Source organism: Salmo trutta, chromosome 15 (assembly GCF_901001165.1).
Source record: "Salmo trutta chromosome 15, fSalTru1.1, whole genome shotgun sequence".
In the NCBI taxonomy this organism is placed as follows: Eukaryota; Metazoa; Chordata; class Actinopteri; order Salmoniformes; family Salmonidae; genus Salmo; species Salmo trutta.
In genome coordinates, this window is record NC_042971.1 from 22571294 (window position 1) to 22597317 (window position 26024).

A 26024-nucleotide genomic window follows, 5' to 3' on the forward strand; every position below is an offset into this window, starting at 1 on the left:
AATAAATTCATAACTAAAATAGTCGTTGCATAAGTATTCAGCTCCTTTGTTTAGGCAAGCCTACATTTGTTCAGAAGATAAATTTGGCATAACAAATCAAAGTTACATGGACTCACTTTTTTAATGACTAACACTTCCTCTGTCCCCCATGCATATAAAATCTGTAAGGTTCCTCAGTCAAGTATTGAATTTCAAGCATAGATTCAACTACAAACATCAGGGAGCTTTTCGAAAGCCTCAAAGGGCAGTGATTGGTAAATTGATAACAATAACAAAATCAGACATTGAATTTCTCTTTAAGCATGGTCAAGTTAATAATTATGCTGTGGAGTATGTATTAAACCACAAAGACACAGGGATCTTACCATTAGGCCATTGGGGATTTTAGAACAGTTACAGAGTTCAAATGGCTGTGATGGGAGAAAATGGAGGATGGATCAACAACATTGTAGTCGACTCCACTCTTAATGACAGAGTGAAAATCTATGGCAAGACTTAAATTGCTGTCTAGTCATGATCCCCAATATGTTGACAGAGCTTGAAGAATGGTTAAAAGAATAATGGGCAAATATTGCACAGTTATTCCATTGTTATTAATTTTATTTTTCAAAAACGTTATTCTTTTTCCTTCCACTTTGACATTAGAATATTTTGTGTAGATTGTAGACAAAAAAGTACAATTCAATTAATTTTAATCCCACTTTGTAACACAATAAATCCAAGGGGTCTGAATACTTTTGCACAGCACTGTATATACAGTGCATTCGGAAAGTATTCATACCCCTTGACTTTGGGGCGGCAGGTAGCCTAGTGGTTACAGTGTTGGGCCAGTACCCAAAAGGTTGCTAGATCGAATCCCTGAGCTGACAAGGTAAAAATCTGTCATTCTGCCCTTGAACAAGCCGTTAACCCATTGTTCCTAGGCAGTCATTGTAAATAAGAATTTGTTCTTAACTGACTTGCCTAGTTAAATAAAAAATGTCCACATTTTGTTAGATTCATCAAGGATCTCTGTACTTTGCGCCGTTCATCTTCCTCTCAATCCTGACTGGTCTCCCAGTCCCTGCTGCTGAAAAACATCCCCCATCGCAATGCTGCCACCACGCTTCACCATAGGGATGGTGTCAGGTTTCCTCCAGACGTGACGCTTGGCATTCAGGTCAAAGAGTTCAATATTGTTTTCATCAGACCACAGACTCTTGTTTCTCATGGTCAGAGTTCTTTAGGTGCCTTTTCAAATTAACTGAAAATGTATTGGTCACATACACGTGTTTAGCAGATGTTATTGTGGGTGTAGCGGAATGCTTGTGATTCTAGCTCAGACAGTGCAGTAATATCGAACAGTTTCACAACATAACAACAAAAATACACGTTAATCTAAGTAGGGTTGCAAAGGGTCAGAAACTTCCCGGGAAATTTCCATAGGAAGTTAAGTCCTAGAATTTTGGGAATTTTGCTTAAATTCATTAAAAAAAGTTAGCTTATAACAGTGAACCTTTTTTGTGGGATACACATAAGGCAATTCTAGGTCTTTTGGAATATTTTGGTTAAACTATCCCCAATTCAATGGAATTGCAACCCTCTGCATGCACAGTACATTCTTCCATCACATGTACAACGCACTCTTCCATCACATGTCCAGCTGATTCTCAAGATCTTGCACACTAATGAGATGCTATTGAGCCCACACTACTACACTTTCTGAGCCGAGGACTACATGCTTATATCTAATGCTTTTAAATGGTATTAATATTAATTCCCATATATTCCCACGGAAAGTTTCCACCTCTGAATATTCCCCAAAATGTGCATTCCTAAATCTAAGTAAGGAATGAATTAAGAATATATATACATATATGTCAGAGCGGCATTGGACTAAGATAGTGGCATAGTATAGAGTACAGTATAGACATATGAGATGAGTAATGCAAGATACGGAGACATTATTAAAGTGGCTAGTGTTTCATTTCCTTAAAGTGGCCAGTGATTCCTAATCTATGTCTACAGGCAGCAGCCTCTGATGTGCTAGTTATGGCTGTTTAGCAGTCTGATGGCCTTGAGATAGAAGCTGTTTTTCAGTCTCTCGGTCCCAGCTTTGATGCACCTGTACTGACCTCGCCTTCTAGATGATAGCGGGGTGAACAGGCAGTGGCTCGGGTGGTTGATGTCCTTGATGATCTTTTTGGCATTCCTACAGCATCAGGTGCTGTAGGTGTCCAGGAGGGCGAGAAGTTAGCCCCCGGTAATGCGTTGGGCAGATCGCACCACCCTCTGGAGAGCTTTGCGGTTGTGGGCGGTGCAGTTGCCGTACCAGGCGGTGATACAGCCCAACAGGATGCTCTCAATTGTGCATCTGTAAAAGTTTGTGAGGGTTTTAGGTGTTAAGCCACATTTCTTTAGCCTCCTGAGGCCTTTTGGCAAACTCCAAGCGGGCTGTCAAGTGCCTTTTACTGAAGAGTGGCTTCCGTCTGGCCACTCTACCATAAAGGCCTGATCGGTGGATTGCTGCAGAGATGGTTGTCCTTCTGGAAGGTTCTCTCATCTCCACAGAGGAACTCTAGAGCTCTGTCAGAGTGTCTGTGGGTTCTTGGTCACCTCCCTGACCAAGGCCCTTCTCCCCTGATTGCTCAGTTTGGCCAGGCAGCCATCTCTAGGAAGAGTCTTAGTGGTTCGAAACTTCTTCCATTTAAGAATGATGGAGGCCACTACGGACAATTGCTTTGACCTCATGGCTTGGTTTTTGCTGTGACATGCACTGTCAACTGTGGGACCTTATATAGACAAGTGTGTGCCTTTCTAAATCATGTTCAATCAAATTATTTTACCACAGATGGACTCCAATCAAGTTGTAGAAACATCTCAAGGAGGATCAATGGAAACAGGATGCACATGAGCTCAATTTTGAATCTCTAGGGAGTTTCTCCTAGCTACCGTGCTTCTACATCGGCATTGCTTGCTGTTTGGGGTTTTAGGCTGGGTTTCTGTATAGCACTTTGTGACATCTGCTGATGTAAAAAGGGCTTTATAAATACATGTGATCATTGCAAAAGGTCTGAATACTTATTTAAATAAGGTATCTGTTTATTTGTAATACATATTCAATCATGTAGAAAACCAGTTTTCGCTTGTCATTATGGAGTTTTGTTTGTAGATTGATGAGGAAAATGTTGGATTTAATCCATTTTAGAATAAGGCTGTAAAAAAAGTAAAAGGGGTTTAATACTTTCCAAAATGCACTGGATACACTGGTTTGTATCCAAAGAACAGCAGACTTCTCCTTAGAAAGCACATAACTGTTTCAGTCGTTTCAACTCACCAGCTGTATAAATGGAGACATGCGTCAAATAATCTAAACCATGTGAGAGAGCAAGAGGGCGAGCGAGACTGAGGATAGAGACGGGGTGGGGGGGGGAGTCTAAACTATGGAAAGCTCAGCAGTGTTGTGGTGATTTGCCTTCCATACCTTCCTGAGCTGCTGCTCCTTCTGCAGCCTGGCAGTCTTGGCAGGGTCCGACACTTGGTTCCTGTAGTTCTCACAGGCCGTGATTCTGGTTTGGCTCACTTGCACTATGCCCTCCAGGTATGCCTTCCACAAGGTGTACATGTTCCTGTGACAACAAACACACAATAGTCAGTGTGAATACTGGTAGTATCCCTGATATTTTCTTATGTTCTTGGTTGTGACGACACAATACAAGAACTGTTGGTTCAACCAGTTAATCTTTTGAACAAGAACCTTTATTTAAAAGGCAATGACAATTTGGACATGAGAGGACCTGGACTAAATATAACACAAAATATCAAACAGTCTAGCAAAAAATGCCAAATTATAATATGTAGCTTTCAATAATACACACTGATACTGGTAGTACTATTACAGAAGAACACTTGAGAGAACGAGAGAGACATTTCTGACGCTGCTGAGACAATAATGGTTCATTCTTTGGCTAGGGGTCTTACCCGTGGTCTGTTGGCTCCTCTGATAGGCTGTCTGGCCATTCCCTCTTCAGGTACTGATTGGCCAGCTTGTGTAGAGCCTGGGAGGGAGGAAGAGGATCGATGACCTTTAATCTCTGAACTCCAGACCCACCTACTGTGCCCCACTTACTGATCTTACAGTTGAATTCGGAAGTTTACATACACCTTAGCCAAATACATTTAAACTAATTCTTCACAATTCCTGACATTTAATCCTAGTAAAAATTCCCTGTCTTAGGTCAGTTAGGATCACCACTATATTTTAAGAATGGGAAATTTCAGAATAATAGTTGAGATAATTATTTATTATTGCAGCTTTTAATTCTTTCATCACATTCCCAGTGGGTTAGAAGTTTACATACACTCAAATAGTATTTGGTAGCATTGCCTTTAAAATTGTTTAACTTGGGTCAAACATTTCGGGTAGCCTTCCACAAGCTTCCCACAATAAGTTGGCTGAATTTTGGCCCATTCCTCCTGACAGAGCTGGTGTAAATGAGTCAGGTTTGTAGGCCTCCTTGATCGCACACGCTTTTTCAGTTCTGCTCGCAAATTTTCTGTAGGATTGAGGTCAGGGCTTTGTGATGGCCACTCCAATACCTTGACTTTGTTGTCCTTAAGCCATTTTGCCACAACTTTGGAAGTATGCTTGGGGTCATTGTCCATTTGGAAGACCCATTTGAGACCAAGCTTTAACTTCCTGACTGATGTCTTGAGATGCTGCTTCAATATATCTACATAATTTTCCTCCCTCATGATGCCATCTATTTTGTGAAGTGCACCAGTCCCTCTTGCAGCAAAGCACCCCCACAACATGATGCTGCCACCCCCGTGCTTCACGATTGGGATGGTGTTCTTCGGCTTGCAAGTCTCCCCCTTTTTCCTCCAAACATAACGATGGTCATTATGGACAAACAGTTCTATTTTTGTTTCATCAGACATTTCTCCAAAAAGTACGATCCATGTCCCCATGTTCAGTTGCAAACCATAGTATGGCTTTTTTTATGGCGGTTTTGGAGCAGTGGCTTCTTCCTTGCTGAGCAGCCTTTCAGGTTAAAGGTTAAAGGACTCGTTTTACTGTGGATATAGATACTTTTGTACCCGTTTCCTCCAGCATCTTCACAAGGTCCTTTGCTGTTGTTCTGGGATTGATTTGCACTTTTTGCACCAAAGTACGTTCATCTCTAGGAGACAGAACGCGTCTCCTTCCTGAGCGGTATGACGGCTGCGTGGTCCCATGGTGTTTATACTTGCGTACTATTGCGCATACTATTGTTTGTACAGATAATCATGGTACCTTCAGGCATTTGGAAATTGCTGAAATCTGATGTCTTGGTTGATTTCATTTGATTTTCCCATGATGTCAAGTAAAGAGGAACCAAGTTTGAAGGTTGGCCTTGAAATACATCCACAGATACACCTCCAATTGACTCAAATTATGTCAATTAATCAGAAGCTTCTAAAGCCATGACATCATTTTCTGGAATTTTCCAAGCTGTTTAAAGGCACAGTCTTAGTGTATGTACATTTCTGACCCACTGGAATTGTGATACAGTGAATTATAAGTGAAATAATCTATCTGTAAACAATTGTTGGAAAAATTACTTGTGTCATGCACAAAGTAGATGTCCTAACTGACTTGCCAAAACTATAGTTAACAAGTAATTTGTGGAGTGGTTGAAAAACAAGTTTTAATGACTCCAACCTAAGTATGTAAACTTCCGACTTCAACTGTACTTACTGAAACGCTCATTTTTCGCTTTCCATTACAAAACGTTTTGCTACGCTATGCCCTAATGAACACGACACTAAACCGTCATCTGTGTGTAGAGCCCTACGGGCCCTGGTCAAAGTAGTGCAGCACAATATAGGGAAGAGGTTGCCATTTCAGAAGCAGCCATGAACTCATTCACCTGTACTATGTAGAGCTTACTGGTTTTCTGTTCTACCTGATAATTAATTGTGCACGCACACACCTTGTCCCAGTTTGAAATCAGTCCCTGAATAGAGATGAACAATGAAAAAATACAGTGCAACTGGCTTCGAGGTCCAGAGTTGAGTTAAACCAGAGCAGCATCGCCGGAAATACCGCGGGCCGGCAGTAAGGTTGAGCCTTCAGGAACTTAAATAGCGTCACAAATTAAACATAGAACATACATGTTTACATTTATTTATTTTTGGACTTTAGCATGCGATAGTGATGGGGGGGGGAACCCTGCTACCGTTGACAATATATTGTATTGTTTTGACAATATCGCAATATTATTTTCACACTAGTTGGCAGTACCTGCACCAAAACTCCAGTATTTTTCCTTCATAGCTTGTTCTCCATCTTTTTAAAATAGGGAGCCAATTTGTTTCTAGCACTTTTATTTCCATGACTGATCAATCGCAATACATATAGAATCATGAGAATCGCAATACATATCGTAGCGGTGTAACAGTGTTGCTTCAGTCTCTCTCCTCGCCCCTACCTGGGCTCGAACCAGGGACCCTCGAAGCATCGTTACCTATCGCTCCACAAAAGCCGCGGCCCTTGCAGAGCAAGGGAAACAACTACTTCGAAGTCTCAGAGCAAGTGACGTCACAGATTGAAACTCTATTAGCGCGCACCCCGCTAACTAGCTAGCCATTTCACACCGGTTACGTCGGCACCTGAGTATCATGATAATATCGTAAGGTCTCTCAGAAATTCCCAGCCCTAGTATGCGAGGGGGCATTTGTTCGCAAAAACGTGCACACACACGCAGCCAGGGCTATACAGAGCACATTCTCAGCTGAACAGAAAGACAGGTGATCTAAATTGGGACTTAAAGTCCATGCAGGGCGGTCAGATCCATCTAGCCAACTCCTATGGTCATTGCCATACCAGAACTATTTGAGTTGGCTATACAGCGCCAACAGATGGGACCAGGCTAAAGTCAATCCACAAGGGACACACTTTAGGCCCAGTCTCTAAACCCTTTGGACTCTCTGGGTTCTGGTGTCAAAGCCCCAAACGGCAGAATCCACCGCCACAAACCCAGCCATTGTGGGAGTCACAGAGAGTGCAGCCAGCAGGGTGTGAGGGAAGAGGGGATGGCAGGATGGGGTAAGAACAAGGGACAGAGTGTCATTTCATCACTTACTGTGATTTGAATATCAAATCGGGTCATGGCAGCATGCAGGTGTTAAAGAGATGAAAAAGAGAGGGTTAGTGAAGAAGAGGCAGAAGGAGGAGGGGTAGGCTAGAGGAAAAGGAGAGTTTGAGTCCACTGTGACCCACTTTGATTTAACAGTCTAACTCTAGTCTCTAATTTGGTGCCAAAAAACAGAGGATGCCATTTAACCTGCACAGGCCCAATAAAGCCATCTGCTGCTTTTACCAAGGTCCTGTTCATTAGGGCAAACATTTTGAAACATTTTGCAACGGAAAATGAATTAGTATTGTTTGTCTCTTTTCTTCCATTTGATGCCTAATGCACACAACCTAATAGTTCAGAGACCAAAGCAGAAAGCCGAGTGAGAAGAATACTGTTGTATTATCACAACTGTCTGTCATTGAAACATATTGGGAAAGTCCTATTGATTGCATGTACCGCCAATCCTCATAGCTGAACAACTATACAGTGTGTGCTCTTAGTGTAAGGCGAAGGTGCCCTTAGATGCTGATTTTGAGTCAGTTTTTCATTTTCCCGACTAATCTGCCGTTCAAACAATAACAAAGTGGTCACACCCCACCACTGACTTGGTAAACAGCTGATGGTGCCACTCAAATTCATGGGCAGAGCTATGGATGCAAGGACTGACTATCTGTGAGATCTAATTTACAGTTTTAACCATGTTATGAGCCTATAGTATTATTATTTTTTTTTTTACAATTACAATGTTTACAAACATTGGAGTAAACACAAGCATGAGGCATTTCTAAGTTATATACTTCAACAAATCAATGGGTAGTGCCGGAGTCTGGTGTAGCGGACCACAAATTCCCCCTGGCGACGAGGGTTCGAGACCCATCTTGGCCACCCTCTGGCTATGCCCTCATCTCTACATTTCCCACTGTACTGTGAAAAATATATAATATTAATCCTTCAAAATATATGTTTTACAAAATAATCAAATGGGCATTTACATTAATATAAAAGTAAAACCAATTATGTAGCAATCACAGAGTGCCACTTTATGGTTAGGATTGGGTGAGGGGAAGCTGATCCTAGGGGAAAATTCCCACCACCAGAGATTTTTATATAACTAACCCAAGATATACCACAGCCTGTCATTTCCAATGGGAGCAAATTAATCATAGCGCAGGCAAGCAGATCCAAGTACGTGCTAGCGGGATGCGATTGGCGCGTTCTAGCATGTATTGGCATATTTCCGTTAGGGAACGCCTACTCTCTCGTATGCAATAACTAAATTCGCCCATGCATGCTTAAACAACGCAATTTTTGAAAACTTTGGCAAAGGGTAAAGTCTACAAAACTTAGTGCACTCAGTTCTTAACAGATTTCAGTTTTGAGAAAAAACTGAATTGAGATTAAATGTTTTGGCGATGACAGAAATCCATCTCGCTCCATCTTCTCCCACTGGGCTTCCTCTCATCACCATATTTGGTGGCGAGTGGAAATGCCAACCGGATGCCCCTGAGCAAGGCAGTTAACCCACTGTTCCCCATGCGCCGAAGACGTGGATGTCGATGAAGGCAGCCCCCCACACCTCTGATTCAGAGGGGTTGGGTTAAATGCGGAAGACACATTTCAATTGAATGCATTCAGTTGTACAACTGACTAGGTATCCCCCTTTCCCTTTATACAGCCGGTTAAACATCTGCCTCATTGCTCTATCTGTGCCAGTGTGTGTGCTCTTTAGGGAAATCAAAACGGCTATAATCAAATGACCTATTATGAAAAAAAAGAAGCCACAAACACGTTCTAGGTAGACAGGGGGTGTTCGTCAGCTGCCATACCCCATTTGTGTCAAAGTACAATGAGTTGTGTTCTTTTATGGGTCTTTGGGCACCAATGTTGTACTGGACTGTCAGTTGACTAACTGTAGCAGTCTGTTGTGCAAAGGCACTATTCACGTCAGCCTCCTTTGTCCTCTTTCATCTGTTGGCTGGATGTCCTTTGGGTGGTGGACCATTCTTGATACACATGGGAAACTGTTGAGGGTGAAAAACTCAGCAGCATTGCAGTTCTTGACGCTAGCCTTGGGCGGTATACCGTATACCGGGGTATAAGGAAGATAGCCACAGGACAGTTTTTCAATACCGCCAACACTATTTATTTTAAGTTTTTGAATACTAGTAGTTACTTTTTCAGTAAATACCTGCAGTTAACTTGTGCAATATATTACGATATAAAGATGATTGCGTTCATTTCATTTCCCACATTTTTCATTATGAAGCTTACTGGTAGCCCTCATTCGCGTGGTGTTTGCTCACTCACTGTTGTGCAGCATGCTCCAGGTGATCTAACTACTTATAACTATTATGTTAACTGTCTAAAATGTACTAAATGTTCTGCAGTTCTGCATTTTGTTTGCTAATTTAGTAGCTAGTTAGCTATCTAGCTAAGTGGTTAGCTGCTTCTAAAACCAAGCTTCACTTGTTAGCCTAATAGCAGAGAATCCCCTCCTGGATCAAGAGCCTTGCTGTCTAATATTTATTTTTGTGCGTTGTGAGTAGCATTTTTTAGTTACTTTTAAAACTTTGCGCTGGGATGTCTGTCCTGCAAATTGTTTAGGTCAAAGACTGTAAAATGCTCGCAATGCGTTCATTAGCATGTCATTAACATTCTCTATGAGATATTACATGTACTTGTTAGCCTCTGTAATCTGAAGGTTTGCAGTGCTATGTGGGGTATGAAAATAGCGTCCCTTCTGTTCAGTGCAAGTATTACCGAATATCCCGGTATGGCACAAGGTCGGCATGAAGGTATGACAATCTGGATACCGCCCAAGCCTACTTAACACACTCAAACCGGTGCGCCTGGCACCTACTACCATACCCTGTTCAAAGGCACTAAAATATTTTGTCTTGCCCATTCACCCTCTGAATGGCACACGTTCTCAATCCATGTCTCAATTGTATCAAGGCTTAAACATCCTTCTTTAACCTGTCTCCTCCCCTTCATCTACACTAGATTTAATTAGTGACATCAATAAGGGATCATAGCTTTCACCTGGATTCACCTGGTCAGTCTGTCATGGAAAGAGCAGGTGCTCCTAATGTTTTGTACACTCAGTGTATATTACTGAGTGGGGGACATGTCAAATCAAAATCACACTTTATTCGTCACATTCTTCGTAAACAACAGGTGTGGACTACTTACAGGCCCTTGTAGAAAGAAAAGAGAAATAATAGGAAAGTAAAAGACGTAATATTAAAAGTAATAGATACAATGAGTAATGACAACTTTGCTATACTTAAAAAAAAAAAATCATTTTTATTTAGGTAGATATGTACATATAACTAGGAATAAAGTGACAGTAAACCGTAGTAGCACCGTATGTGATGAGTAAAAAAAAGTTATTGCAAAAAAGGGTCAATCCAGATAGTTAACCAAATAGCTACCCAGACTATTTAACAAACTATTTAGCAGTCTTATTGCTTGTGGGGTAGAAGCTGTTGAGGGTCTTGTTGGTTCCAGGCTTGGTGCATTGGTACTGCATGCAGTATAGTCTATGACTTGAGTGGCTAGAGTCTGAACATTTTTAGGGCCCTGCTCTGACACCGGCTAGTATAGCGATCCTGGATGGTAGGGAGCTCGGCCCCAGTGATGTACTGGGCCGTACACATTACCTTCTGCGGGGCCTCGCGGTCAGATGCCAAGCAGTTGCCATACCAAGAGGTGATGCAGCCAGTCAAGATGCTCTCAATGGTGCAGTTATAGAACTGTTTGAGGATCTGGCAATGCCAAATAGTTTCAGCCTCCTGAGGGGGAAGAGGCGTTGTTGTGCCCTCTTCACGACTGTGTTGGTGTGTTTGGACCATGATAGAGTCTTAGTGATGTGGACAGCGAGGAACTTGAAGCTCTCGACCTGCTCTACTACAGCCTCGTCAATGTGAAGGGGGGCGTGCTCAGTCCTCAGTTTCCTGTAGTCCACGATCAGCTCCTTTGTCTTGCTGACGTTGAGGGAAAGGTTGTTGTCCTGGCACCACACTGCCAGGTCTCTGACCTCTTCCCTTTAGGTGGTTTCATCATCGGTGATCAGGCCTACCACCATTGCGTCATCGGCAAACTTAATGATGGTGTTGGAGTCGTGCAAAGCCACGCAGTCGTGGGTGAATAGGGAGTCCAGAAGGGGACTAAGCACGCACCCCTGAGGGGTCCTCGTGCTGAGGATCAGCGTGGCAGATGTGTTGTTGCCTCCACTCACCACCTGGGGGCATCCCGTCAGGAAGTCCAGGATCCAGTTGCAGAGGGAGATGTTCAGTACCAGGGTCCTTAGCTTAGTGATGAGCTTGGAGGGCACTATTGTGTTGAACACTGAGCTGTAGTCAATGAACAGCATTCTCACATAGATGTTCCTTTTGTCCAAGCTGGAAAAGGCAGTGTTGAATGCAATAGAGATTGCATCATCTGTGGATCTGTTGGGGCGGTATGCAAATTGGACTGGGGCCAGGGTGTCTGGGATGATGGTGTTGATGTGAGCCATGACCAGCCTTTCAAAGCATTTCATGGCTACAGATGTGAGTGCTATGGGGCGACAGTCATTTCGACAGGCTACCTTGGCATTCTTGGTCACAGGGACAATGGTGGTCTTCTTGAAACATGTAGGTGTTAGACTGTTGGGAGTGTGTGCGTCTGTGGCTGCGCTGCACTTTACAAAGCGGTTTCATAACTGTAATGCTATCTGACAGTTTCTCTGAACTCACCGTGTGTGACCTGAAGCAGGGTCATATTCACTAAGCAACAAAGGGAAGAAAACAGACAAACAGGGATGGACTACCTGGGATCTATTCATTAGTGAACATTGTTGCGAAACATTTTGCAATGAAAAATGTGTTTAGAAAACTTTAAGTCGGTCCCTCCTAGTTCTGTTCTGTTTGCTATCATTTAGTTCCTAGTAAGTACACACACACACAGTGACAGGATATCAACAGCAGGGCTGTGTGATGACCTTTAACCTCTATTGGGATGCCAGCACATTGCTGTGATGTCCTGAGTGTCTTGGTAAGAGAGAGAGAGACCTATACAGATATACAGAGAGACAGAGCGAAGACAGCTAATCTCTGTAAGAGTAGCCTAAGTATATATTCTTCCAGTAAGTTTTGTTGGTATAGTCTGGCTAAGTCAATTCTAGTTAAGTGCTGCCCTTCTACATAGTAGCCTGTTTAATCATTGATTTGAACTACTGAATGCTAAGTACTTGTCCCTGCGAAGTGTTGGGAACATTGACTGGTTTCAGATCGCTTTCTGATAATTGGCAGATGAGTGTTAGAGGGGGTGTTTTTCTTCACCTCTGCTAGGCAATCATCAATTAGTTATAGTACTTCAGTTGCCCCTATTTTTTCAGAGGTGGCGTTGTCATGCATCGGCGTTGTCACCCAAAACAAAGACGTTCTGCAGAGTTATTCGAGGAAGGAAAGTGCCAAAGGCTTCAAGGCACTCTCACTACAGTATCTTGCGTAGTTATTTTCAGATTCTCATTTTTCTCTTTTGGAACTTTGTCAAGTATGTGTGTGATTTCTCTCTCTGTTCGCTCCTCTCAGTATGTTTTACAGACGCTCCCCACCCAGTGGATGCAACCCTTCTAATCTAGTGTACCCTGTGAGCACAACCCATCATTTCCAGACGATGGCTCACCATTCATCGTACTGGGCAATGTCAACCTCCTGGCACCTGACTTCGACTCATTTCTTTCCACCTCTATTTCCTCTCCTTGCCATTTTGAACTCACCCTGACCTCCCAGTCGCCTCCCACTCATAATGCAGGCAATATGCTTGACCTCATCTTTACTAGGGGCCGTTCGCTGACTGATCTCACTGCAACCCCCATCCAGGTATCTGATCCCTACTTAGTTTTTTTTCTCTCCACTCTCCTCCAACCTTACCCACTCAGCCCCTACCCAGATGGTCATCTGTCGTCGCAAACTTTGTTCTCTCTCTCCTACTACCCCCCTCTGCTATCCCATAATCTCCTCCTTCCGCTAAATCGTTCTCCCACCTGTCTCCTGACTCTGCCTCTTCGACCCTCCCTTTCCTCCCAGGCGGCTCAACCCTCCCCTCCTGCTCTGTGGCTGAGTGACTCACTGTTCTGTTGCTGAGTCATCACAGAACAGGGCAGCAGGCAGCTGAATGACAATTTGGGAAAACGAAACTCCACAAGGACCTAGCATTCCTCCTTTCTACCATCTCTTCTGTATCCACTTCTAAAGGCACTTCCTATCACTCTAAATTCCAAGCCTCTGCCTCCAATCCCCATAAAATATTTTCCACCTTCTCCCTCACTAATTCTCCATCACTTCCCCCCTTGCAGACGGCTTTGTCAACCACTTTGAAAAAAAGGTTGACAACATCCGCTCCTCATTCACTCAGCCTACTAAGTCCAATGGTCCTACTCACACAGAACTACCCTACACCTTGACCTCTTTCTCCAGATGAAATCCTACAACTAGTGATGTCCAGCCACCTGACAACCTGCCCACTGGACCGCATCCCTCTTCCCTTGTCCATACTATATCTGGAGATCTACTCCCATTTCTCACCACCTCATCCCTGACCACTGGCTGCGTTCCCTCTGACTTCAAGATTGCCAGTCGCTCCCCATCACAAGAAACCAACACTCGACCCATCTCATGTAAAAAAACTACAGACCAGTTTCCCTTCCTTCTTTACTTTCCAAAACATTTGAACGTGCCGTCTCTGACCAACTCTCTCGTTATCTCGCTCAAAACGATCTTCTAGATCATAACCAGTCAGGCTTCAATATGGGTCACTTAATGGGGACTGCTCAGCCAAAGTAGACTCTCTCTACTCTGTTCTCATCATCCTGGATCTATCCACTGCCATCGACAGTGTGAACCATCAGATCCACCTCTCTACCCTCTCAGGGCAGGGCGTCTCAGGCTATGCACACTCCTGGATTGCATCCTGACTGGCAAGACGCTCCTACCAGGTGGCGCAGAGAGAATCTGTACCACATGCCCTCACTACTGGTGTCCCCCAGGGCTTGGTTCTAAGCCCTCTTTTCTCTATACACCACGTCACTCAGCTCCGTCCCATCCGCTCATGGTCTCTCCTATCATTGCTATGCGGATGACACTTACTACTTTTCTCATTCCCCCCTTCTGACACCTAAGTGGTGACCCGCATCTCTACTTGCCTAGCAGATATCTCAGCTTGGATGTCAAGCTCAACCTCGGCAAGACGGAGCTGCTCTTCCTCCCGGGGACGGCCTGCCCACTCACTCCATGACCTCTCCATCACGGTCGACAATTCCACTGGGTCCCCCTCCCAAAGTGCAAAGAACCTTGGCGTGATCCTGGACAACACACTGTCGTTCTTAAAAACATAAAAGCAGTGATTCACTCCTGCAGATTGATGTTCTACAATATCAATAGAGTACAACTTTTCCTCACACATAAAGCTGCGCAGGTTCTATTCCAGGTACTTGTCATATGGGCTCCCCGCTGTGCCATCAAACCCCTGCAACTTATTCAGAATGTCACAGCCTGTCTGGTGTTCAACCTTCCCAAGTACTCCCATGCTCCTCCGTATACTCCACTGGCTCCAGCTGAAGCTCGCATTGACTACAGGACCATGGTGCTTGCCTAAAGAACAGCAAGCGGAACTGCTCCTCCCTACCTTCAGGTTATTCTCAAAACCTACATCCAAACCCGAGTACTCCGCTCTGCCACCTCTGGTCTCTTTGCTGTCCCACCCCTATGGGAGGTCAGCTCCCGCTCAGCCCTGTCAAAGCTCTTCTGTCCTGGCACCCCAATGATGGAACCAGCGTCCGCCTGATGCTAGGACAGCAGAGTCCCTGCCCATCTTCCCGAAAACATCTGAAATACTGCCTCTTCAAAGAGTGTCTTAAATAAGACATCTCTTAATGTGTGTGCATCTATAGCAGCTCACAGGATTGGCTTTAGGGAAGTTAGAGACAGGCGGCACAACACAGCTTCTAGCACAATAACGCTATTCATGAATAGACAATGTGGTAATAGGAATTGTTCAGTGTCCTCCTTCAGCAGGCTCACAGTGTGTGCACAAAATACTTGGTTTTCTTGTGTGGCACCCTGAATCTTTAGCCGACTAGATAGTGTTGGTTGGAGAGTGGGTGTGAGAAAGTGTCTTGGAGGCACTCTGTCTTGGTGGTGACTCTTGATATAAAGAAGAATGTGGTACATATGAATGGCATGTGAGCACAAAAGTGGCTGGGTAGTGCCTGGTTGGGGTTACTCCCAAGCCAGGACCCTCTTTTAAATCACAGTAATGGTTCACATTCCACACGGGGATGCAACGCCAGAATAGACCAAAGCAGGAGCATAGGGGGATTTTGAAACAGTACATTTATATTCACAGGAAGCTGTGGCCAAAACAACTCCACAATGAGGAAGTGGGCCACACAAAAACACCACAACTGAGACAGAAGACTTTAGAGCTGACACACATAGCATCGAATGAGGATCTAGTGGTCGTCTGATTTAGGGACCACCCGCTGTAGCGTATGACTACCAACATTTTCACGCGATTCTACATGTAAAGTAGGTGCGCACTCGGTTCGCAAATTACATTCAGGAGGTGCTAAGTACTCTCAGCCAGCAAATGTGTCTGAGCCCTTAGTGGTCCTCTCAGATAGAGGAGTAATCCATCAGACCACAACTGAGCCCTGATCCTCCCAACGACGCCAACCTTAACTATACCCAAACCTCGTATGGTGGCGCAGTTGGTGTCTTTGTGGGTCATTATTGGGAGATTCTTTTTTTGGCGACACAAATGAGAAGACGACAGCAATGCCACAATATAATGTCATCCATATGCAGAAATGAACACGCCTCCAGAGTGATAGAGAGAGCAAACTAAGAAGAGAGAGAGAGAGAGAGGGAGAGAGAGAGAGCAAACTAAGAATGGAGAGAGAGAGAGCAAACTAAGGAGAGAGAGAGAGAGAGAGAGAGAGAGAGAGAGAGCAAACTAAGGAGAGAGAGAGAGAGAGAGCAAACTAAGAATGGAGAGAGAGAGAGAGAGAGCAAACTAAGGAGAGAGAGAGAGAGAGAGCAAACTAAGGAGAGAGAGAGAGAGAGAGAGCAAACTAAGGAGAGAGAGAGAGAGAGAGAGAGAGAGAGAGAGCAAAACTAGGAGAGAGAGAGAGAGAGAGAGCAAACTAAGGAGAGAGAGAGAGAGAGAGAGCAAATTAAGGAAAGAGAGAGAGAGAGAGAGAGAGAGAGCAAACTAAGGAGAGAGAGAGAGAGAGAGAGAGAGCAAACTAAGGAGAGAGAGAGAGAGAGAGAGAGAGCAAACTAAGGAGAGAGAGAGAGAGAGAGAGAGAGAGCAAACTAAGGAGAGAGAGAGAGAGAGAGAGAGAGCAAACTAAGGAGAGAGAGAGAGAGAGAGCAAAACTAAGGAGAGAGAGAGAGAGAGAGAGAGCAAACTAAGGAGAGAGAGAGAGAGAGAGAGAGCAAACTAAGGAGAGATGAGAGGAGATGAGAGATGCAAACTAAGGAGAGAGAGAGAGAGATAGAGAGGAAGAGCAACTGGAGAGAGAGAGAGAGAGACGAGAGCATAACTAAGGAGAGAGAAGAGAGAGAGAGAGCAAACTAAGCGAGAGAGAGAGAGAGAGAGAGAGAGGAGAGAGCAAACTAAGGAGAGGAGAGCGAGAGAGAGAGAGAGAGCAACTAAGGAGAGAGAGAGAGAGAGAGGAGAGAGCAAAACCTAAGGAGAGAGAGAGAGAGAGGCACAAACTAAGGAGAGAGAGATGGAGAGAGAGAAACTAAGGAGAGCGAGAGGAAGAGAGAGAGAGAGCAAACTAAGGAGAGAGAGAGCAGAGAGAGACAAACTAAGGAGAGAGAGAGAGATGTATGGAGGAGCACCTAGGAAGAGAGAGAGAGAGAGCAAACTAAGGAGAGAGAGAGAGAGCAAACTAAGGAGAGAGAGAGAGAGCAAACTAAGGAGAGAGAGAGAGCAAAGGAGAGAGAGAGAGAGAGAGCAAACTAAGGAGAGAGAGAGCAAACTAAGGAGAGAGAGAGCAAACTAAGGAGAGAGAGAGCGAGCGAGCGAGCAAACTAAGGAGCGAGCGAGCGAGCGAGAGAGAGAGCGAGAGAGAGAGAGAGCTCACCTGGGCATAGTCCCTCTCTACAGCGGCTTTCTTCTGACTGAATGTCCTACAAGGAACAAAGGTAGAACAGAATTATATACACCATATAATAATTAGCTGGGAAAAGAGACTGAATGGACACTGCAAGACTATATAAGTTAAGCAAGGCATGGTACATTTAGATTCAAAAGCTAATGACATGCTAGGCATCATAACTACATGACCAAGAGCACGGGGACACCTACTCGTCAAACATCTAATTTCAATATCATGGGCATTAATATGGAGTAGGTTCCCCCTTTTCTGCTATAACAGCCTCCACTCTTCTGGGAAGGCTTTCCACTAGATGTTGGAACATTGCTGCGGGGACTTGCTTCCATTCATACACCAGAGCATTAGTGAGGTTGAGCACTGAAGTTGGGCGATTAGGTCTGGCTCTCAGTCGGCGTTCCAATTAATCTCAAAGGTTTCCGATGGCGTAGAGGTCAGGGCTCTGTGCAGGCCAGTCAAGTTCTTCCACACCGATCTTGACAAACCATTTCTGTACGGACCTCGCTTTGTGCACGGGGGCAGTGTCATGCTGAAACAGGAAAGGGCCTTCCCCAAACTGTTGCCACAAAGTGGGCTCCCGAGTGGCGCAGCGGTATAAGGCACTGCATCTCAGTGCTAGAGGTGTCACTACAGACACCCTGGTTCGAATCCAGGCTGTATCACAACTGGCCGTGATTGGCCCAGCGTCGTCCGGGATTATCCGGTGTAGGCTGTTATTGTAAATAAGAATTTGTTCTTAACTGACTTGCCTTGTTAAATAAAAAATAAAGCACAGAATTGTCTAGAATGTTATTGGCTGCTCTAGCATTACTGGAACTAAGTGGCCTAACCATGAAAAACAGCCATCCACCAAACTTTACAGTTGGCACTATGCATTGGGGCAGGTAGCTTACTCCTGGCATCCGCCAAACATAGATTTGTCTGTTGGACTGCCAGATGGTGAAGCTGCCAGAAAATGCGTTTCCACTGCTTCAGAGTCCAATGGAGTCCAATGGCGGCAAGCTTTACACCACTCCATTGCACATGGTGATCTTAGGCTTGTGTGCGGCTGCTTGGCCATGGAAACCCATTTCATGAAGCTCCTGACGAACAGTCCTTGTGCTGACGTTGCTTCAAGAGGCAGTTTGGAACTCGGTAATAAGTGTTGCAACCGAGGACAGATGATTTTTACGCGCTTCAGCCCTTGGTGGTCCCGTTCTGTGAGCTTGAGTGACCTACCACTTCACGGCTGAGCCATTGTTGCTCCTAGGCATTTCCACTTCACAATAACAGCACTTACAGTTGACCGGGGCATCTGTAACAGGACAGAAATTTTACGAACTGACTTGTTGGAAAGGTGGCATCCTATGACGGTGCCAAGTCGATAGTCACTGAGCTCTTCAGCAAGGCCAAGGATATTGCATGGCTGTGTGCTCAATTTTATACACCTGTCAGCAATGGGTGGCTGAAATAGCCAAATCCACTAATTTGAAGGGGTGTCCACATACTTTTGTATATATAGTGTATCAATCCGATATCTAATGAATGTGATGGCTTGTTAAATAAATGATAAATTGCGACAAATCGTTTGATTGATCAAAATAGTATAGTGGTACATATAACTATGCAGTGTAGACGTGCTGTAATATTTTTACTCCATTCTATTTCACTGCTTATCAAGGTCATATTCATTAGGGCATGCAACAGAAAACACTTACAACAGAAAACAAAGATTCAAATGCATTATTGGTTAAAATAGTCCCTCCCTGTTTGTCTGTTTTCTTCCGTTTGATGTCTAATGAATAATCCCCAGGGTCCCAGTTGTGTTATTGTTTGGAGTCTTTACAGTTCCAGGAGTGAGCAGAGTATGGCACAGCCTGTTCTCCCTCACGGGTAAACAGTTGGAGAACCACAGCGTCTACTGGCCTATGTCCTCCCCTCCAATCTCACAACAAAAATAATGAGAATTCTTTCAGTAACTTTACTTATTTTTCCTCCCGTTCCCGGGCCACTAGTCCCTCCTTTCTCCCGGTCTCTCTCCCTATTCCAGGCTCTGTTCTATGCAACTGAATCCAGGACTTCCTGACAGGCAAACCCCAGGTGGTGAGGGTAGACAACAACACCTCTGCCACACCCAGGGGTGTGTGCTCAGCCCCCTCTTGTAAACCCACGACTGTGTGGCCATGCACGACTCCAACACCATCATTAAGTATGCCAACAACATGACAGTGGTGGGCCTGATTGCCGACGGCTACGAGACAGCCTACAGGGAGGTGGTTATAGCCCTGGCAGAGTGGTGCCAGGAAAAGCCTCTCCCTCAACGTCAGCAAAACCAAAGAGCTGATCATGGACTTTAGGAAACAGCGGATGCAGTGGACGGGGCGGCAGTGGAGAGGGTTAAAGCATCAAGTTCCTCAGCGTGCACATCACAGCAGACCTAAAATGGTCCAATCACACCACCACCATTATAGTGTCTCTTCAACCTCAGGTGACTGAAGAAATTCTGCATGTGCCCTCGGGTCCTCAAGTAGTTCTATAGCTGCACAACTGAGAGCATCTTGACCGGCTGGATCACCGCCTGGTACAGAAACTGCACTTCCCTCATCTGGAAGGCTCTACAAAAGGTGGTGCATCACTGGGGGCTTCCTGCGAGCTCCCTACCCTCCTCCCTACCCTCCAGCCTCCTTGATTAGAGGACGAGAGCCTCTGAGGTCTAGGGCCAGTCAGACACCCCAGTTCTAGTCTTCTTTTCTAGCACACGTTCACTGGGCATTTTATAGTAAATTACAGTGTGTTAATATTTGTCTGAGTGCTCCAGTATACAGCAAGGCCAAACTGACACAACAGATCCAGCTTCTTCTATGGTGATTTGCAGGTCCTCTTGGCCTGTTTTTCCTTTCCTTCTGCATGGGTCATGTTCATTAGAGAACATTGATTTAAAATTCTGTGAAATGGAAATGAAAATACATTTCTTATTGGAGTCCAGGTAGTCCCTCCCTGTTTCAGTCTGTTTGGTAACTAATGAACACAACCCTGCCTCCCTATACTATATTACAGCCTGTCCCTATCATTCTCCCTGTGCCATGTTTTTTATTTTATTCTCTTAACTTTCTCGAAATCACATTTGCAGGATTCCAAGATTTCCTGATTATTCCATCCTTATTCCGGGAATCTTTGGGAATGTTGCAACTCTTATTTTAACACTGAAAGGTATTTTTACCCAACTTCGATTTTCCTCCAAGAGTGACTGGCTGAACATTTCGGGCTTGTTCGATCTCTAGGTATTTTTCTTCTCTCCTTGTTCTCCTCTCTTTCCCCCCCAACAAACTACTTATGGCAGCCAGAACATCTGGAGTGGAGGCCCTCCTTGCTTTTCACTTCCAGCTGTTTAGTGTGGGCGGTGCCACCTCACCCAAGCCAAAGAAAAGAAAGTGAAACCCAAGAGTACCGTTACATTCCAAATAAACCCTTAGCCTCCCTCCCAGGGTACTTCATATCATAGACATGTACAACAATCATAGTGGCTAAAACCCCCCCCATGTAGAATTGTCATTGATTATATCTATCCAAGCCTATCAAAACTACGCAAGTGCCTAGGTAGTAGGGGTTGATTTGGAACTGGGGATAGAGACAATTGCCATCCACTGGCTCCCTCCACCCCCAACTTCAACCCTCCCCTTACTTCAGGTCCTCTAGTAGGTCACACTCGGTCTGGTGTTTGATTTGTAGTCTGCTCATCTGCTCAGCATGAGCGTGCTTTAGCTCCTGGGTAACCTTGACCTGAGGGAGAAAAAAAATGTCAGAAGAAATGGACTAGACAACCAAATCCATCTCTGGTATATGGAGAAGAACACCGTCAACTCCTAAAAAGTGCACTGAATGTCATAAGCACAAACACATTCATTTTAACAGTCTCTGTATATGTGCATGTTTCCCAGTTGACGCATTAACAGCGGTAAGTCGTTGAATCGATTAGGGTCATGTTCATTAGGGCACACTGTAGCAAAAACAATTGCAACTGAAAACTTATCTGGTTGAGAGAATGCCAAGAGTGTGCAAAGCTGTCATCAAGGCAAAGAGTGCCTACTTTGAAGAATCTCAATTTAAAATATATTTTGATTTGTTTAACACTTCTTTGTTTACTACATGACTCCATGTGTTATTTCTAGAGGTTGACCAATTAAAATCGGAATGGCCGATTTAATTAGGGCCGATTTCAAGTTCTCATAAATCGGTAATCTGCATTTTTGGACGCCGATCACATTGCATTCCACGTGGAAACTGCCTGACCAGGCTGAACACAAAGGTAAGTTGCTAGCTAGCATTAAACTTATTTTCACATAATCACTAGTTAACTACACATAGTTGATGATATTACTAGGTTAACTAGCTTGTCCTGCGTTGCATATAATCAATGCAGTGCCTGTTAATTTATCATCGAATCACAGCCTACTTCGCCAAAAGGGTGATGATTTTATTGATTTTTATTTATTTCACCTTTATTCAACCAGGTAAGCCAGTTGAGAACAAGTTCTCATTTGCAACTGCGACCTGGCCAAGATAAAGCATAGCAATTCGACACATACAACAACAGAGTTACACATGGAATAAACAAAACATACAGCCAATAATACAGTAGAACAAAAGAAAACAAAGTCTATATACAGTGAGTGCAAATGAGGTAAGTTAAGGCAATAAATAGGCCATGGTGGCGAAGGAATTACAATATAGCAATTAAAACACTGGAATGGTAGATGTGCAGAAGATGAATGCGCAAGTAGAGATACTGGGGTGCAAAGGAGCAAGATAAATAAATAAATAAAGTATGGGGATGAGGTAGGTAGATAGCCCATCTGTAAACAGCCCATCTATGTACAGGTGCAGTGATCTGTGAGCTGCTCTGACAGCTGGTGGGAGATATGAGTCTCCAGCTTCAGAGATTTTTGTAGTTCGTTCCAGTCATTGGCAGCAGAGAACTGGAAGGAAAGACGACCAAAGGAGGAATTGGCTTTGGGGGTGACCAGTGAGATATACCTGCTGGAGCGCGTGCTACGAGTGGGTGCTGCTATGGTGACCAGTGAGCTGAGATAAGGCGGGGCTTTACCTAGCAGAGACTTGTAGATAACCTGTAGCCAGTGGGTTTGACGACGAGTATGAAGCGAGGGCCAACCAATGAGAGAGTACAGGTCGCAATGGTGGGTAGTGTATGGGGCTTTGGTGACAAAACGGATGGCACTGTGATAGACTGCATCCAGTTTGTTGAGTAGAGTGTTGGAGGCTATTTTATAGATGACATCACCGAAGTCGAGGATCGGCAGGATGGTCAGTTTTACGAGGGTATGTTTGGCAGCATGAGTGAAGGATGCTTTGTTGCGATATAGGAAGCCAATTCTAGATTTAATTTTGGATTGGAGATGCTTAATGTGAGTCTGGAAGTAGAGTTTACAGTCTAACCAGACACCTAGGTATTTGTAGTTATCCACATATTCTAAGTCAGAGCTAGTTATGCTGGACGGGCGAGCAGGTGCGGGCAGTGATCGATTGAATAGCATGCATTTCGTTTCACTTGCATTTAAGAACAGTTGGAGGCCACGGAAGGAGAGTTGTATGGCATTGAAGCTCATCTGGAGGTTAGTTAACACAGTGTCCAAAGAGGGGCCAGAAGTATACAGAATGGTGTCGTCTGCGTAGAGGTGGATCAGAGAATCACCAGCAGCAAGAGCAACATTATTGATGTATACAGAGAGTCGGCCCGAGAATTGAACCCTGTGGCACACCCATAGAGACTGCCAGAGGTCTGGACAACAGGCCCTCCGATTTGACACACTGAACTCTATCAGAGAAGTAGTTGGTAAACCAGGCGAGGCAATCATTTGAGAAATCAAGGCTGTCGAGTCTGCCGATAAGAATGTGGTTCCCTCATTAAAATGCAAATCAATTTATAACATTTTTGACATGCGTTTTTCTGGATTTTTTTGTTGTTATTCTGTCTCTCACTGTTCAAATAAACTTACCATTAAAATTATAGACTGATCATTTCTTTGTCAGTGGGCAAACGTACAAAATCAGCAGGGGATCAAATACTTTTTTCCCCTCACTGTATAGGTCTGTTGCAGTTTGGGTCTAGAGTGTCACCCCCTTTGAAGAGGGGGATGACCGCGGCAGCTTTCCAATCTATGGGAAGCGCAGACGATATGAAAGAGAGGTTGAACAGGCTCGTAATAGGGGTCGCAACAATTTCGGGCAGATAATTTTAGAAAGAGAGGGTCCAGATTGTCTAGCCCAGCAGATTTGTATGGGTCCAGATTTTGCAGCTCTTTCAGAACATCAGCTATCTGGATTTGGGTGAAGGAGAAATGGTGGGGGCTTTGGCGGATTGCTGTGGGGGGTGCCGGGCAGTTGACCGGGATAGGGGTAGCCAGGTGGAAAGCATGGCCAGCCGTAGAGAAATGCTTATTGAAATTCTCAATTATAGTGGATTTATCGGTGGTAACAGTGTTTCCTAGCCTCAGAGCAGTGGGCAGCTGGGAGGAGGTGCTCTTATTCTCCATGGACTTTACAGTGTCCCAGAACCTTTTTGAGTTTGTACTACAGGATGCAAATTTCTGTTTGAAAAAGCTGGCCTTAGCTTTTCTAACTGCCTGTGTATATTTGTTCCTAACTTACCTGAAAAGTTGCATATCACGGGGTCTATTCGATGCTAATGCAGAACGCCACAGGATGTTTTTGTGCTGGACAAGGGCAGACAGGTCTGGAATGAACCAAGGACTATATCGATTCCTAGTTCTACATTTTTTGAGTGGGGCATGCTTATTTAAGATGGTGAGGAAGGCACTTTTAAAGAATAGCCAGGCATCACCTACTGACAGGATGTGGTCAATGTCATTCCAGGATACCCCGGCCAGGTCGATTAGAAAGGCCTGCTCGCAGAAGTGTTTTAGGGAGCGTTTGACAGTGATGAGGGGTGGTCGTTTGGTCGCAGACCCATTATGGGTGCAGACAATGAGGCAGTGATCGCTGATATTTTGATTGAAAACAGCAGAGGTGTATTTGGAGGGCGAGTTAGTTAGGATGACATCTATGAGGGTGCCTGTGTTTACGGATTTGGGGTTGTACCTGGTAGGTTCATTGATAATTTGTGTGAGATTGAGGGCATCAAGCTTAGATTGTAGGATGGCCGGGGTGTTAAGCATGTCCCAGTTTAGGTCACCTAGTAGCACGAGCTCTGAAGATAGATGGGGGGCAATCAACTCACATATTGTATCGAGGGCACAGCTGGGGGCAGAGGGAGGTCTATAGCAAGCAGCAACAGTGAGAGACTTGTTTCTGGAAAAGTGCATTTTTAGAAGTAGAAGCTCGAATTGTTTAGGTACAGACTTGGAGAGAAATACAGAACTCTGCAGGCTCTCTTTACAGTAGATTGCTTTTTTTGCGAACGAGCTTGTTAAATCACTGTCGTTGCACCAATGTACCGAATCATAAACATCAATGCCTTTCTTAAAATCAATACACAAGTATATTTTTTTAAACCTGCATATTTAGTTAAAATAAATTCATGTTAGCAGGCAATATCAACTGGGGAAATTGTGTCACTTGTCTTGCATTCATTGCACGCAGAGTCAGGGTATATGCAACAGTTTGGGCAGCCTGGCTCGTTGCGAACTAATTTGCCAGAATCTTACATAATTATGACATAACATTGAAGGTTGTGCAATGTAACAGCAATATTTAGACTTTGGGTTGCCACCTGTTTGATAAAACACGGAACGGTTCCGTATTTCACTGAAAGCATAAACATTGTTTTCGAAATGATAGTTTCCGGATTTTACCATATTAATGACCAAAGGCTCGTATTTCTGTGTTTATTATGTTATAATTAAGTCTATGATTTGATACTTGATAAAGCAGTCTGACTGACGGTGGTAGGCAGCAGCAGGCTCGTAAGCATTCATTCAAACTTTACTGCGTTTGCCAGCCGCTCTTAGCAATGCTTGATCACAGCGCTGTTTATGACTTCAAGCCTATCAACTCCTGAGATTAGGCTGGCAATACTAAAGTGCCTATTAGAACATCCAATAGTCAAACGTTTAATGAAATACAAAATGGTATAGAGAGAAATAGTTGACGCGTCATAATTCCTATAATAACTGCAACCTAATATTTCTTTACTGGGAATATTGAACCACCAGCTTTCATATGTTCTGAGCAAGGAACTTAAATGTCTTTTTTTACATGGCACATATTGCACTTTTACTTTCTTCTCCAACACTTTTTGCATTATTTAAACCAAATTGAGCATGTTTCATTATTTATTTGAGACTAAATAGATTTTATTTATGTATTAAGTTAAAATAAAATTTGCATTGTTCATTCAGTATTGTAATTTTCATTATTTCAAATATATATATATATATATATATATATATATTTTAATAAAAAAATATATATATATTTTAATAAAAAAAAAATTAAAAAAATTATATATATATATATATAAATCGTCAGCGGCTTTTTTTTGGTCCTCCAATAATCGGTATCGGCGTTGAAATATCATAATCGGCCGACCTCTAGTTTTTTCATAGTTTGATGTCTTCACTATTATTCTACAATGTAGAAAATAGTAAAAATAAAGAAAAACACTTGAATGAGAAGGTGTCCAAACTTTTGACTGGTACTGTGTGTGCACACACACACACACACACACAAAGTTTGGGGTCACTTAGAAATGTCCTTGTTTTTTAAAGAACAGCACATTTTTTGTCCATTAAAATAAC

At 43.8% G+C, this 26024-nt stretch overlaps 1 protein-coding gene across 1 annotated transcript in view; it reads right to left on the bottom strand.

Moving 5' to 3' along the window:
- The window catches only part of LOC115148635 (F-BAR and double SH3 domains protein 2), a 52691-nt gene that overhangs the window by 21992 nt on the left and 4675 nt on the right, over window positions 1-26024 (bottom strand). Inside the window, exons 2-5 of the mRNA XM_029690705.1 lie at window positions 20933-21030; window positions 17242-17287; window positions 3961-4037; window positions 3464-3608 (exon numbers count right to left, since the gene is read on the bottom strand). Coding sequence (XP_029546565.1) covers window positions 3464-3608; window positions 3961-4037; window positions 17242-17287; window positions 20933-21030 — 366 coding nt within the window. The remainder of the gene's footprint in view (window positions 1-3463; window positions 3609-3960; window positions 4038-17241; window positions 17288-20932; window positions 21031-26024) is intronic.